This window comes from Carya illinoinensis, chromosome 9, assembly GCF_018687715.1.
Source record: "Carya illinoinensis cultivar Pawnee chromosome 9, C.illinoinensisPawnee_v1, whole genome shotgun sequence".
Classification (NCBI taxonomy): Eukaryota; Viridiplantae; Streptophyta; class Magnoliopsida; order Fagales; family Juglandaceae; genus Carya; species Carya illinoinensis.
In genome coordinates, this window is record NC_056760.1 from 7,318,894 (window position 1) to 7,334,132 (window position 15,239).

The 15,239-nt window shown below is 34.7% G+C and overlaps 2 protein-coding genes across 5 annotated transcripts; one reads left to right on the forward strand and one right to left on the reverse strand.

Annotated features, from left to right (window-relative positions):
• Nucleotides 1–852: 852 nt before the first annotated feature.
• LOC122274998 (protein LIGHT-DEPENDENT SHORT HYPOCOTYLS 10-like) lies at nt 853–7,015 on the forward strand. Of its 2 annotated transcripts, none has more exons than XM_043083891.1 (2): nt 853–1,624; nt 6,646–7,015. In XM_043083891.1, exon 1 carries the CDS (start codon nt 1,053–1,055, stop codon nt 1,620–1,622), a length of 570 nt encoding a protein of 189 aa, XP_042939825.1. In that variant the 5' UTR covers nt 853–1,052; the 3' UTR covers nt 1,623–1,624; nt 6,646–7,015. The 2 variants fall into 2 exon arrangements, with proteins under 2 accessions (XP_042939825.1, XP_042939824.1); XM_043083890.1 differs by having other exon boundaries at nt 854–1,624; nt 6,677–7,015.
• Nucleotides 7,016–11,305: 4,290 nt separating this feature from the next.
• Nucleotides 11,306–15,239, reverse strand: LOC122276714 (trihelix transcription factor ASIL1-like). Of its 3 annotated transcripts, XM_043086621.1 has the most exons (3): nt 13,993–15,238; nt 13,203–13,243; nt 12,851–13,094 (listed from the first exon to the last, which is right to left on the reverse strand). In XM_043086621.1, exons 1-2 carry the CDS (start codon nt 14,837–14,839, stop codon nt 13,203–13,205), a joined length of 888 nt encoding a protein of 295 aa, XP_042942555.1. In that variant the 5' UTR covers nt 14,840–15,238; the 3' UTR covers nt 12,851–13,094. The 3 variants fall into 3 exon arrangements, with proteins under 3 accessions (XP_042942556.1, XP_042942555.1, XP_042942554.1); XM_043086622.1 differs by lacking the exons at nt 12,851–13,094; nt 13,203–13,243 and adding an exon at nt 11,306–11,595 and having other exon boundaries at nt 13,993–15,235; XM_043086620.1 differs by lacking the exon at nt 13,203–13,243 and having other exon boundaries at nt 13,993–15,239.

A 15,239-nucleotide genomic window follows, 5' to 3' on the forward strand; every position in this document is an offset into this window, starting at 1 on the left:
GAAATTAAACTCAGCAATAATTAATGGCAATGATCATTACTTTTTTAATTAGTGGTGATATTGAGTGACGAATCGATCGATCGTGATGGTAATTAATTTTTAACCGTAATCTATATAAATTTCTTGCAGAATATGTTTTTATCTAATTGCTTCGAGTCAAACTCACCGAGTTAACAGCGATAAGTGTAATAATTATAAGACTACTCCAGAATATTGTAGAACTTGGTTATTAAGTGATCTAGTAATAAATTAAAGCTGAAGTAGTTTAATTATGGTTTGAGAAAATTAGCCGTAATTAATTAAGGACGAGTTCCCTTGCTGCTCTAATTGATCATGATATGATGAAGACTATGGCTCCGACGTTTGGATAAGAATATCAATATCTCAGTATATTTATGAATATTATTAAAAAAATAATTTGAGTTAAGATGTTTTGTTAAATTTAAAAAAAAAATAAGAGAAAAAAAAGCTGAATAAAAATATTATATATAAAGTTAAAAATTTATTTGAATGTAATTTATTAATATTATTTTTGTTTTAAAATTTGAAAAATATGTATTGTTTTTTTTCTTTTTTGGTGTAGAAGTTTGAAAAAATTGAAGAATTGAAACTAAAAAATGTTTGTATTTAAATAATGTTTGAAAAAAATTATGTCGCCAAACAGAGCCTACATATTTGCACCGACTTCCGAGTTATGCACCGAGTTGGGAAGGGAGTATCAAAATGCAAATAATGACGCTATGATTATATTCATGATAGCATAAGATAAATGTAGATTAATTTAAAGTAGTAGAAAATATGGTTAGTGCATATATGTGTGTGTATATATATATAGTGCCATTAATTCTTGATGAAATTAATGAGAAAGAGAGGGAGAAAAAGGGGAGCAAAAGCACCTTCATAGGACCCACGAAATGTCTCCTCCCAAGATGTGATTTTCGTCTTTCTCCACTACTACTCCATCCCATTCTTCCACCACCTAAATTACCCCTTTTCCCTTCCCATTTCTGGCCAAAAATACACAAAACACACTTGGATCCCCTCCAGTAATCATGTCCAGTGATAGACGAAAAGATTCCGCGGAAGGGTCGTCACGAGCCAGCGGCGCCACCGGCGACAACCATCAGCTCCAGCAGCAACCAGCTCCTTTGAGCCGATATGAGTCTCAGAAAAGGAGAGATTGGAACACTTTTGGGCAGTACTTGAGGAATCAAACGCCCCCCGTTTCTCTCTCTCAGTGCAACTTCAACCATGTGCTGGACTTCCTTAGGTACCTCGACCAGTTTGGAAAGACTAAGGTTCATTTACATAGCTGCGTCTTCTTCGGCCAACCTGACCCTCCTGCTCCCTGCACATGTCCTCTCAAGCAGGCTTGGGGTAGCCTCGATGCGCTAATCGGACGGCTCAGAGCTGCCTATGAGGAGCATGGCGGCTCACCGGAGATGAACCCGTTCGGAAACGGAGCTATTCGGGTGTACTTGCGTGAAATTAAGGAGTGTCAAGCTAAAGCAAGAGGTATTCCATATAAGAAGAAAAAGAAGAAGAGGATTCAAATTAAAGCCAACGACGAGGCAAAGGCCTTTGAAGCAAGCAGCTTAATTCCCCTGGCCTCTTCGGATTAATGGTAAATTTCGTCAAAATAATACTATAAGTTTACAAACTGAATAATTGATTGATGGGCGAGCTTAGGAAGTAAGATCGAGTCACCTTCATCTTTCATAAAAATTGAATAATAGTACTAGATCGATCGGATCTAATCAGTTACCGGCCGGAAAGAATAGGAAGAGTTTAGCTTAGTACTGGACATTAACCCTATGACCTGGAAACCAGACACCCCGCTTCTAGGTTCAATTTCTCCCTATATAAACCTAGCTAGACGCAGATCCCGAAACCCTAATTTTGAGTAATCTTAGGCAAAGAGTATATAAGGGTACTGGAAAGTTGTGCTAGTATTGAACTTTACCGATCCTCATGACCAATATTAGATGCTATAATTAGAGTGGGCAACCATGCTCCCCCCACCCTCTCTCTCTAATCATGCAAAAACTCTGTTCTTGCGGCTTCCTAGCTAATTATATCTCTCTCACTCCCTTACTTTTTAACTACTCGTTTTGTCTCCTCTCTGATTCAGAGAGATTTTTGTGTTCCCCATGGATGAGTGCCGTACGATATATATGTCATACGTTGCATGTGATTTATGTACGTATTTACGTGGGAATATTGCTGATCATGAGCATATAAACAAATAATTAATACATGCATGCACTTGATCCATATAATATATATATATATCTATATATATTCCTCCTCATCATTCATGCATTCTCCAATTTATATATTCTTTAATATATATATAGTACTATGCATTACCTTCATCCTTTGTCTAGTTTTAAAAAGTTTACTTCCTTAATCTTAGTTAGATTGCTTAAAGAATAAGCATAAATGCGTACAAATTGCAAGCCAGTTGTGCTAGGTTAAGCAGTACCATGTCCGAGTGTCTGCCGGCCAGGATCACTCTCTTAATTTCTGGTTGATTCATGTCCCCCTTTTTTCTTTTTTCCGGTTATTAATGTGTTTGAGTGTTTGATCTTGTGGTAATCATCATGCATTTCTATAATTCTATCATTCTTAGTTAGTACGTACGTAGTAGTACTTGATGTTTATCTATATATATCTGAATTAACTTTTGTGACTATATATATTTCCAAGTTTAAAATGAGATCAGGAAGACAATATTTTATAATTTACAGTAGTTAATTATATTAATTAACCAAATGGAACTATAATCTCAGCCAAGCAAATACTGCCTTCAAGTACTTGTCGGTCGTTTTGCAGTACCTAATATGAATAAATTACGGTTCAATTTACACCCTATTCATAATTGACAGTCCTTAATTAATAGATATATATTGGATCGAGGACCGTGTCGACAAGTTATTAAACGCATAAACCTTAGATGCATCTCGATATAACATATATATATATATATCATGCATGTTCAATTCATGCAAGTATTTTTGTTTTGTACCAAAATTTAAAAAGAAAAAAATGTGTTTAAAAATTTTGGATTGTATTTCTCAAACATGCATGCATGGTAATATGATGCAAAAAATGTTTGCTAATTATATATATGGAATAATTATATTTGAAAACTTTTACACCACACTTCATGATTCACGTGGCATAATCTAATTTGAAAAATAAAATTTTAAAATTTGAATCTTACAAATCAAATTATGTCAAGTACGTAGTATGTGGTGTAAAGGCTTTTAAATAGCATTACTCATACACACATATATATATATATATATATATATACATGTGTGTGTATGGTACTCATATATATAGTATTTTCAAGAGCCTTAAAAAAGGAATAAAATGGAATGAGTTTTAAATCAAATGTAAGGATTAAGAAGAGGCCAGGATTAAAGCCTTGAACTTTGATCTTCATCCTTATCTTTGTAAGCACAAATGATTTGTTATGAAATCACTTATTTTTTATTCATTCTCCGATCCCATTTATTTGAGGTGGTAGGGCACACAACCAGGGAACATGTTATCCAAATCAAATCAATTAGTTGGTATTTGAATGAGGCTAAAAACAAATGTAATACAGCTAAGGTAGCTAGGGTCAGCTATTTGATCATGCTTTAATTGAACTGTATGAGCATGTGATCAACTGTATAGCTCAGTTAATTTTTCATTTTTTATTTTCCCGAAATGTGTCTTTTCTGTTGTATCCATCTGGTCTCCAAGACTCCAACATATATCTGACCATGTCCGTACGCAATCATCTTCTTCTCCTCATTATATAAGAGAGGGTACCCGTTCAGGACTACATGAAAAATCCAATACATGATTAGAGGTACCGGTTTAGGATTGCAGTAAAAATTTGAGACGGGGGGCCGGCCGGGAGCCCTCCCATGGGAAGGCTAAATATTATTATATATAGCTGATCGAATGCGGAATTATTTAAAGAAACAAGAAAATTCATATTCCTAGTGAGGTCCAAGGGGAAATTTGGATATATATAATATATATCTATGTATGTATGTACAAGATTGAACTTAAAAGATTTCACTGATCTTTTATGCCATTTTCTAGAGGAAATGCTATTTGATTCACCTATTAAATATATAATCATTTATCACCTTATAGATCTAAGATTGCAAGGTTGTGTATTTTTATCTTGCTCATCAAAATCATGAATATTAGCACTACTCGTTATATATAGTTGTCAGTGTTGTGAGAGCTTAAGATTTCGTTTGTTGAGTACTATGCAGGTTAAGAGTCTAGGAGATCAGGAATAAGGTTTCAGACAGATCGAGGGCCCAAAAAGGTCAAAAAAATAAGAAGTCGCCTACCCAGTATTAGTTATATATATAACTAGGGGATCAGGAAGAGATGATCGACGGCCCTCTGTATGTGTTTGTTGTTGAACGAGTTTCGTGGATACTGCTGATTTTTAATATTGTCGTCGCTAGCTATATATTAAAATGGGTTCTACAGATAAGTAGTACTGTGTGTGTGCGCGTGTGGTGCATCCGTTTGATCATAATTAATTGAGTTTTGTGCGTTGTTACCTGGTTTGTTAGTTGGAACCATGTGATATCTTCAGTACTGTTAGTGCATGTGTTTGTATATGTTAGGCATTTGGGTCAGTGTACGGTGTGTTAATACTCCTTGGTAATGAACTGATCTTAGGTTTATAAAAAATATATATATTATATATACACTCCAATTGCTATAAATACTTTCTTAGTTTTTTTTTTTTTTTTTTTTACCAAAATTATCAATTTACACTTTAAACTATTAATTAAGTTTTGAGGATTTACATTTTGGGATAAGACGCGGCATGCATGATCTATTTATAAGTACTATATTTGAGATGATTAAATGTTACTTATGTTAGGAGAAAGTATACACTTTGCGCTCAAGCTCGTGTCTTAATAAGTTATGACTTTAAATGTTGCACTTAATTTTAAACTATTAAAAAAGTATACCCTAAATTATATAATATTTATAAAATCCGCATTAAGTTTATGCCATAAATCTATTTTTATTCATCTTAACGAGTAGTACTACCAGAATTTGACGATTAATGGTAATATATATATAATATATACTATATTTATATATATATGATCTCGAAATTAGTAGCATATATATATGTTGGCACCATATTGCAAAAATGGGTCACAGTTTCATGAGGGTGTGTAGTGCATTTTGTTGCCTAAATATTAGTAAATATTTAATTTGTTTCTATATTCATGTAGTACCTGAATTGAAAAGCTATGGGATAATTTTCTTAATTATGAGTTCCATCATTTTTAAATATCGATTGATCTTTGTTTTAGTTTCAAAAGTAGTACTTGCTTGATTTGGTTGTGTTTTTTTTTTTTTTTTTTTAAAAAAAAAAATTAGGAAGCATGTATCTGGAATTAGAGTACTTTAGTTTTCGAAGGTGAGCTATAAGCGAGCTAGTTTGATGTGTTTAATTAATAATTTATCATCTGGGAACTTGATCATATTAATCAGTACTTAATTAACTTCATAATTATGTACATGAAAATAAATCCGAGCTCGTTACTCTTGATCATCAAGTACTGCTTGATCTAGTAAACATTCTTTAAATGTAAATGGCAGGTTTATTATCATGTTCTAGCTCTGTTAATGCACCCAAACACCCAATAGCTATATTATAGCACGGAAAGTTACAAGACATGCATATAACAACTGAGAATACATTTCTGATTCCTCCATATATATAGCATGAGCACCATACATTGATCAATAAAAGTCGAGGCATAAACCACAGGCCGAAGAGATCATCATCATATTCATTGGTGTACTGCACCAGGATTATATGTTACGTCCTTTGTTCAGAAGGATCAAATGGATTAGATGATCAGGGAATCAGAAATAGAGGTCCATACGACGTTTCCTTTCGCTGTAAGTGATGAACAGCATTTATCCTACGCACCTAGGTCAAGTATAGGGTTGGAATATTATGGACGTTTCAGGTTTGAGGATGAAAGTAGCTCTGGTTGCATTTTTCAGTACCTGATCATCTTTTTCCTGACAATTGTTTGGATTCAAAATTAGGTTGATAACTAGCTAGCTAATTACGCTAGTTCTTTTGGAGATTTTGATTATGATCACTTTGAGATCGATGTATAATAGTGTGTTTTTTATTAGCCAGAGACTAGATAGCAGAACATGAAATAACTGGAAGTAACCCTAAATCCCTGAGTAAATTATTCGCAGCTAATCTGTGGACATAGCTAGGCACAATATTCCTCATGAACCCCTAGAAAAGCTGCTTTTCCTTAGTGTTGGAGACGCCCCTTTACTTTAATTACTAGGTTGATTAATCTACCTAGCCTAGCTAGCTGATCCGCAGTGGATCGATAGTATATGAAACATATATAGATAGTAGGTCAAGCTAGTTCACATGCATCTGATATATATTTAATTTGCATTTATTCCTTTTCTTTATCCTGTCCATTAAAATTTAAATGCATGGATGCTTATGATAAAGGGCTACAGAGTACGCAGTTAAATCATATTCGAATTTTTCTTGAAGTTTTTCACGTACGTGTTATGTGTAGCATTGTGTGTTATTGAAGATATATACTTTTGCAGATGAATCCAAGTAAAGAATATTATTTTGCAGGGGTCAGACGTGAAGAGGTCGAAGATCATGATCATGCACGGGAAGGTTTACATGAAATATTGAAGAGTCATATATATATATAGCTAGGTTGCTCGTCTGCGCTTCAAGACATGGTAATTCTCCCGTTTAAAAAAGTGTTATGTCAGAGCCAATTCTGACTAATCTTATTATAATTAGTTGTAAGCATGCAGCTAGTCTCAAAGGGCAAACCCTACAAATATTGTACCAGCTTGTTATAATTAGTTCTTATTATATATGTTGTAGACTATTTTTAAAACACTAGTACCAGACATGAGTACGCCTAAATATATATCCCTTCTTCGATCGGCATGCATTAAAGAGAGCGTGTATATATATATATATATATATATTGGCCTTGTTTTGATGAATTGTGAACTCAAATTTTAATTTAAAGCGAAATCATATATGGTCCGATCAATAAGATCATATATATACAAAAAATAAAGGTACGATCTACATGAAAAATTTACTAGTTCATGATCCAAAATGATATAAATAGAAATGTTTTACCATGAACAACAGATCGTTCAGAACTACGGGTAGGTTTGAGGCCGGCCTGAGATGAGATACAAAATTTTCTTCTTATTTCATCTCATCTCATCTCATCTTATTTCCAAACATAATTCAAATACAAAATTTTTAAACTAATCATTACAACTTTTTTAAACTAATCATTAAACTCTTTCAAACCTTCAAAATAAGTAAAAATAATAATAATTACAATCTTTTCAAATCTTCAAACAAAAAGAATATTAAAAACTATATTCTTCCAATATTTTAATTTTATAATATTTTTTATTCAACTTTTTATCTCTCATTTCCCAAAAAACAACAAAATACTCAACTCAAATTACGATTTTACTATTATTTATAAACTATCTTACTATTATTTACAAAATGTTTATCTCATTTCACTCTCCAAACCTACCCTAATTGTTTGCTCTGAGATTCGCATGTTCTACATATAGTTCATACTCTTTTACTCTCGATTGATACCCACAATCCTTACTTCTAACACATCATGATTCAGAAACTATCTCATCTCATTATTACAATTTTATCAAATTTTTACATAAAATATAATAAACAATTTAATTTTTTCAAATCTTAAAACAATAATAATATTAAAAAATAATATTATAACGTACAATATTTTATTCAACTTTTATCTAGATCCATCTCATTTCATCTCACTATCCAAACAACCCCTCATATTCTTAGATTCAAGAGTTTTGAAGTCGTGTGGAATGTGATCTTCTCTATGCATGAATTTTCAAGGATATATAACTCGGCTTAGAATTCATTTCTTATGAGAATTATTATTATTATTATTTATTTTTATTTTTTTTATTTTTTATTTTTGCAATGGATAGAAATTTATTAAAAGAAAAGTTCTCTACTCATCATCCTCATACCACACATAATTTTTTTATTTTTTTCTCTTACCAAATATATGGTGTATTGATGATAAGTAGAAAAAACCAATTAGTTTAGGAAGAATAAAATAAAAAAAAAAAATTCAAAAAAATTAAAAAATTAAATAAGTGTAGTGCGTGGGGATAATGAGTGGCGAAACTCTTTATGAAAAAGCGAACGGTCCATTGAGAGAAAATAAAAAAAATAACAATTTTACAGAAACTTGAGCTGAAGTGAAAAAAATTGTTGAGGAAATATTATATTTTATAGTGGAATGATATAATCTTTTGAGAAATAAAGCAGTTAAAAAAATATAACTACTAGAAAAATATATCCATTGAAAGAATATGACCGTTGTAAAATTATATTCATTGAACATTTGAAAATTAATATGTATTTTTTTAATAACGAATAAATATTTCAATTACCATTCGAATTAAAATAAATAAAAATGTCAAAATCAATATTTTAATAGAGTAGTGATAGATTTAGTGAGTTTGTTATTTGATGTTGTTGAAAAATAGCTAGCTAAATTAGAAAAATTGAATTTTCTAATCAAAGTTTAGCTAAAGAATGACTAGGCAACGTCTACTAATGCTCAATACTGAAAAAGCTAGCTCCGACATTCTTCGATCTAGGCTTGATTTTAAGATAACATGAAAAATTAAAAGAGCTTTGGTACTTATCATTCCCACACACACACTATACATAGTACTTTTTTTAATTTTTTAATTTTTATTTTGGTTTTATTCTGCCTAAACTAATTGAATTTTTCTACTCATCATCTATACACTACACATTTAATGAGAGAAAAAAATTAAAAATTAAAAAATTATGTGTGGTGTGATGATGATAAGTATAATTTTTCTTTCACTAAATGATACTTATTGATTCATAATCTAACGAAGAATTTGAGTTAGCGAGACAACGTATCTCATGTTTTGATTTATGCATTATGAAAGTAAAAATATTTTATTCTGCATTTTGAACTCTTTAAATACTCGTGTTTACATACTAGTATATGTTCTCTGTTTATTAAGTTGTTGATAACTTTCTCTTTATCTCTTCATTATTTTTTTGATGATTTGAATGTTTCCATTGAGGATCAAGATTGGGAAGTATAAGTGAGATGATTTAAGTATAGTAGATTAATCACAAAAGGATGTCATGGTTATTGGAGAATGTTATTCAATAAATTTATCGTATTTGGATGACGTGGTATATTGAGAGGTTGACATGTAAATTAAGATTTTGGGTGTTTTTAGTTAATTATTTTGGAATAGTTGGTTTAAAATATTGAGATCTATGTGCAATTGAGAATTTGGAGCTTATATTTATATGATGGGATATGATTTAAGTAATAAGAAATAACTCTCTGATCCATCCGAGACCGTTGTGTTACATATTGCAAGCCCACCAAAATATTTATTGTGACTATTTTGTTGATCCTCTAATCTATCTTCACAAATATTTTAAGAGGTTTTTAATGAGTCATAAATATGAGAGAGCAGAAATTTAGAGAAAATGAAAGAGTAGAAGTTTAGAGAAAATAATGAGTAAAAGTTTTATGTGAAAGAAAATCCATCACCACTCGTCTAAGAACTCAAATGAATTCAATCCAACAAAAATTTAGAGAAAATAAAATAGTAGAAAAAAAATCTCTCATTCGAATGACAAGATTTCAAATACAGAAGCTTTCCAAGCTTTATGATTCTTCGTTGCCACAAACAAACGAGACAGAGATAGAGGGAGAGATGTAGGTGCCCAAGAGGTATGCAGAGGAGCAAGGAGGCCGTGATGCTTTTCTCAAGCGGGAAGAAAAAAGTCTGAGTGCGCGAATAAAGTCTAGCGGGAAAGAATATTTTATTGTAAAAAAAATTATTTGGCCGGCTCATTTAGTCAGTCAAAAATATGAAAATTAAAATTGCTAAAGATATACTGAGTTTGACGTGGATGCATTTTAAGCCAACTAGCCAGATCTTGACTAAATTTTGACTATATACCTAATTCACTACTAATGCTATTAGGAGCTAGACATGAACTAGTCTTGTTTGGCAGATCTTCCCCAGGCCAACTGGCCGGAATCATGCAGCGTACGTACGTGCTGATTAATATAGTATTATATAATGTAAGCTAATGTTGGATTATTTTCATTCCATTGTGGACTTCAATTAATTTATCGATTATATATATATATATAGATTTCCAGTGCTCCCTAAACCCTCCGCAAATTGCTCAATATTAATGCCAATCTCTTTGGTAGATCCACTCAGGGCTTTGTACTGATCATCGTGAAGGTAATTAAGCGAGCCAAAAAAAAACACACTATTTGGAATGATGCTGGGTTTCAAGCAGATCTCAGAGAAACTACCGTTTGCTGAGAATATTTAGTTCAGCAATCCATAATAGATATACAAATCATAGTATCAACAAAACATAAATACGAGCTCAATAGACGAGAGAGAGCATGATAAATGACTATAAAATTATTGGCAAGAACTGTCCAAGAGACTTACAAGCAAAAGCAGCCCGATTTGGATAACGGGTTAAATTGAGATGAGTTAAGATAAAAATTTAAAATATTATTTTTTAATATTATTATTATTTTAAAATTTCAAAATTTTAATTTTTTATTATGTTTTGTGTTAGAAATTGAAAAAATTATAATGATTAGATGAGATGAATTGAGTTAAATTAGATTGACTAACCAAATGGCACCTTAGCCTCCATTTGGATACGTGAATAATAGTAAGAAATTAAGAATAGTAAGAATCATAGTAAATAGTTTATGAATAGTATATAATAAATAAATTGTGAATAATAGTAAAATAAATTCAGAACAATTGTGTGTCCAAACAGACTAGTCTTTACTTCCTGGAGCCCCCGCTCCTGATGACGTTTCTGTGTCTTTCGCCTAGTTCCAGCTTTTATGAAACAGGGCCCCTAATTAAGGTACCTTGTAAATATTGACAACTACAAAAGCCAGAAATATCCTAAATACGATAATGATGTTAGACTATACGATAAGACCAACCACTTGGGCTAGGTGGTCCTTATCGATTAATATAGGGCTTTGTAGCTGATCTATATACTATGCTATGGAAATGTAAATTTCAGAAATACTAAGATTCAGCCGTTGATAAACATTCCTCTGGAAAAGATTTCCTAAATATATATAAACAATAAAGAAAATCAAGCTAAAAATTGCAGTAGTTTTCAAATCAAGAGGGTATTACAGAGAGTCAAAATGTCAAATACATTAATGGGACATACTTAGGCCGACTGAGTTATAATTAGGAGCGGGCAAAAAGAAAATGAAGAGGTTGACTCAGATAAAGAGGACTTGAGATAGCTCTAACATTAACCTCGATGCCAGTATTTGCTGGAACAATATGTACTTTCGTTGCAACAATTGTCAAATCGAGAGATGTTACACATGCTTCCCAGGCAAAGCTGTCTCTCCCATGGCTAGCTATACATATCTGTGACAAAAATCAATTCAGAACTAAAATTGATTACACACAGAAAAAGAAGAGAAAGAAACTATTCACAGGCACGACTAGGAAGCAAAGCAACTTGTTTCTTTAGATACGTATACTTTTTTGTTTGTTTAGTCACTCATATAATGACTTTTTTTTATGAGACCTGTACAGGTTTCTAATTCAACAATGCCAAATCAATCAAAAAATACCGACAAGAAACCCATAGAAAACCAGCACCATCTCTAAGAAAACTGCAAGGTATGATTGTCAATTGGCATTTTCACATTCAAACTCATGCCAATATGAATACAGTTATTATATTTTTTCCATTCTCTACGGCTGAAACCAACTTTGGATAACAAAGTAGATGAACCAAAGGAGTACCCCAAGACAGGAATTAAGCTCTCTCTCTCTCTCTCTTCCTCTACCAATAAATAATGAGTAGGTCGAACATATTGAATAAAAACAACAATGTTGAATGTTTCCAAGCAATTTGTAATGCCAGTAAATTGCTTACACCATCATGTATTGGACAGCCAACTGTAAAACAATGTCAACCCCCCCCCCCCCCCCCCCCCCCCCCCCCCCCCCCTTTTCTCTCTTTCTTTTCTTTTTTTTTTTTCCTTTTTCCCCAGCCAAAGAGAGAGAGAGAGAGAGAAGGCCCCAAAAACCAAAAAAGAAAATTCTATCTGGAAACGCACCTCCAACCATCCCAACAGGTTTCCTGATTGACTCAAATCACGCAACCATTATCCATTTCACATTTCTCATAACAAATCAGAATCTCCCAAAATATCGTTGTACATTGGGGGTTGGTCACCCACAATAATTAATTAGAATTTTGTTAAGTTTGGCCCCGATTTACTTTACTCATAAAAGAAAAACACTCGGGTATGCTTCTTCAAAAGGAGTCAAGAGTTTTGCATATCTTCGAAACTATGATTTAAAAAATATCTTCTATAGCACAAATTGTGAAGTTTTCAGTGCCATTACTTTATGCAGAGTGAACCTGCTAACACATCTCATTAACCAAATCATACAACACCAAATTATTCAACAAAAGGATTGAATAATCGTGCTCTTTAAGTCCTCGTAACCTACAGCCCTTGCTCTGGATCTTCAAGTTTCAATAACATTAACTTTAAAATCATATGGCTCTGGCATCAAACTAATACAATTTAAATAGTAATAACGAGGATGAGTGCACAATCAGCCAAGTAAGAAACAAAAGTAGACCAACTAATGCAACTATGGGGCAAAAAACCAAGCCATGACTCTTTATCTGATAGATAAAAGAAAACATCTTTCATTATTCCACCTAATCTGAATACAACACAAGCAGACCAGTCAAAGCCATAGCTGACAGCCAATACCAAGGTTCACAACGACTCTGTCACCAAAACATACACCAGAAAAAATAACAAGAAAACACCTCTAAGAGGTTAAGTACATTTGTCTAATCCCACACACCGAACAACCCCTTAAATCAAAACTCCATCCTGAAAAGGCAATCAAATATATAATTAACACCATCATTTCAAAGCTCAGAGAAGCAGGTTTCATTGTCAAGAGTAACTGATGCATGAATCAAGGACCAAATACCCAACCTATAGAAGACATTTAACTGAAAGGATCCGTCCACAATAACCTGAGAACAACTAACTGAATAGTTAGATGCTATAGAATTCTAAGAACAAATGACACCATCCTGCCAATGCATAGGAAACATGAACATTTGCCCACACAAACAGCCATATATAATTTCAAATATGCAACCATTAAGCACCTGCAATGCTTCATCACCCAAAAGATCACCACTAATTCACAAAAAAGGTAAGGACATCACTGATACCCTATCGTGGTGAGTCCAGAACCTCAATGAGAACAAATGCAACTAAAACAAAGACCTTCACTTACTGCCATCCAGACACCCAAAATGCTTGAGCGATTGATGAAATACAACACCACCTTCAAAATTCGCTTGATTTTTTTTTTAAGTACAGTGACAGCTCATAGTTAACCTCTTTGATAATAATTTACGAACACCTTTTCATCCAATTAAGCTCTTTGATAAAAGTATAACCACCATCTCACTGCAATTGTCACTTTTAGGGCACTAATTAAGAACTCCTATAAAAAAACTTCCTTTACACCAACAAAAACAATTACGGGGACAGTCCCCCTTATACCCAAAAACCATCAACATTATAAAGCTTCCACAAAACAGCGTCATCGAGATACACCAGGCAATGAGTTTTAACAACATGATGTTGAATACCATACTGTGCGCACGATTCAATAGAATTCCTTAATAAATCTATATCTATAAGCACCAAAGCCTCAAATCTATTAATTAAAACGAAAGGAAATCGTATAAAGATGATAAATTTCCCGCACCGTTGGATCTGGAACGCTTGCCATGCTTGATCCTCTCGAGCTGAACCTGCGTGTCCATGAACATATTCATCCTCTGCACCTCCAAATCCTTAGCGAACTGCATCCTCTGCTTCTCCAACTCCACCATCTGCCTCACCTTCTCCCTCTCCACCCTCTCGTACACCTCTCCAAACCTCTCTATCGCCCTCGCCAACCTCCTCATCCCCTCTCTCTCCTCCACCTCCTCGCTCTCTCTTTCCTCCTCCTCCTCCTCATCCTCATCCTCCACGTCATCCTCCGCCGAAGCAGCGGCCGCAGCCGCCATCGCCGAGTAGTTCCTCCTGGAAAACCCCTCGTCCATAGCTGGAGCCGGTCTCTTCTGCGGCAACGCCACGATCGTAGTAGAAGGCGACGGCGTCGTTTTCTTGTAATAAATAGGAACTGCCACCGGTGGAGATGGAGACAAGGACGGAGACGGTTGAGGGGGCAGCTTCTTAGCGGACACGTTGGATCCGATAAGTGTGTCGAGACGTTCGAAGAAAGTCCAAGAGGAGACAATGTTTCCGTCGGACGACGAAACCCTGGCCTTCTCAATCTTGTACTTCTTCTTGATGGTGTCGATGCGGTTCTTGCACTGGACGTCGGTACGGTGCGTTTTCTTGGTGTGGCCGTGGAGGGCGTTGACGGCGTCGGCCACGTCCTGCCAGTCCTTCTGACGGAGGTTCCCTCGGTTGAGCTCGAGGTAACGGCGGCCCCAGGCGTCGATCAGAGTGGATGTGGCGTCCTCGCTCCAGCAGTCCTCGCGTACGGGCAAAGGGCGAGAGTGGGTGGTGGGCGGCGTCGTTAGGGTGTCCGTAAGGTCGCCCATCGCGGAGCTCTGGTGGTGGTTGCGGAAGATATTCTCGGATGGGGGCTGGGGTTTGTTGGGTCAGGGAATAAAGGAGAAAAGAGGGAAAAGTGGGGTTACGGTCGGCGATGAAGTGCCGGGCGCATGAGCCGTAAGTGTAGGGGAAGGGGGGTGGGGGTCATACGGTACAGTCGAGCCGTTGAGGGGTCGCCGGGGGTGGGCGCGTGACGTTTGGGTGTCGAGCATTGCGCTAGCGGCTTGGGCTGTTGTACAGATTCGGCTCGGCTCAGATCCCGTCGAGCTGGCAATTACCGTGAACAATCTTTTCAGAACTAGCGGTTTTTAACATGTATGTTGTTGGCTTGTCGGTTCACGGGGGCCTCTCTCTCTCCGCTGTTACTTGTTCCGTTTTGATTTCCTA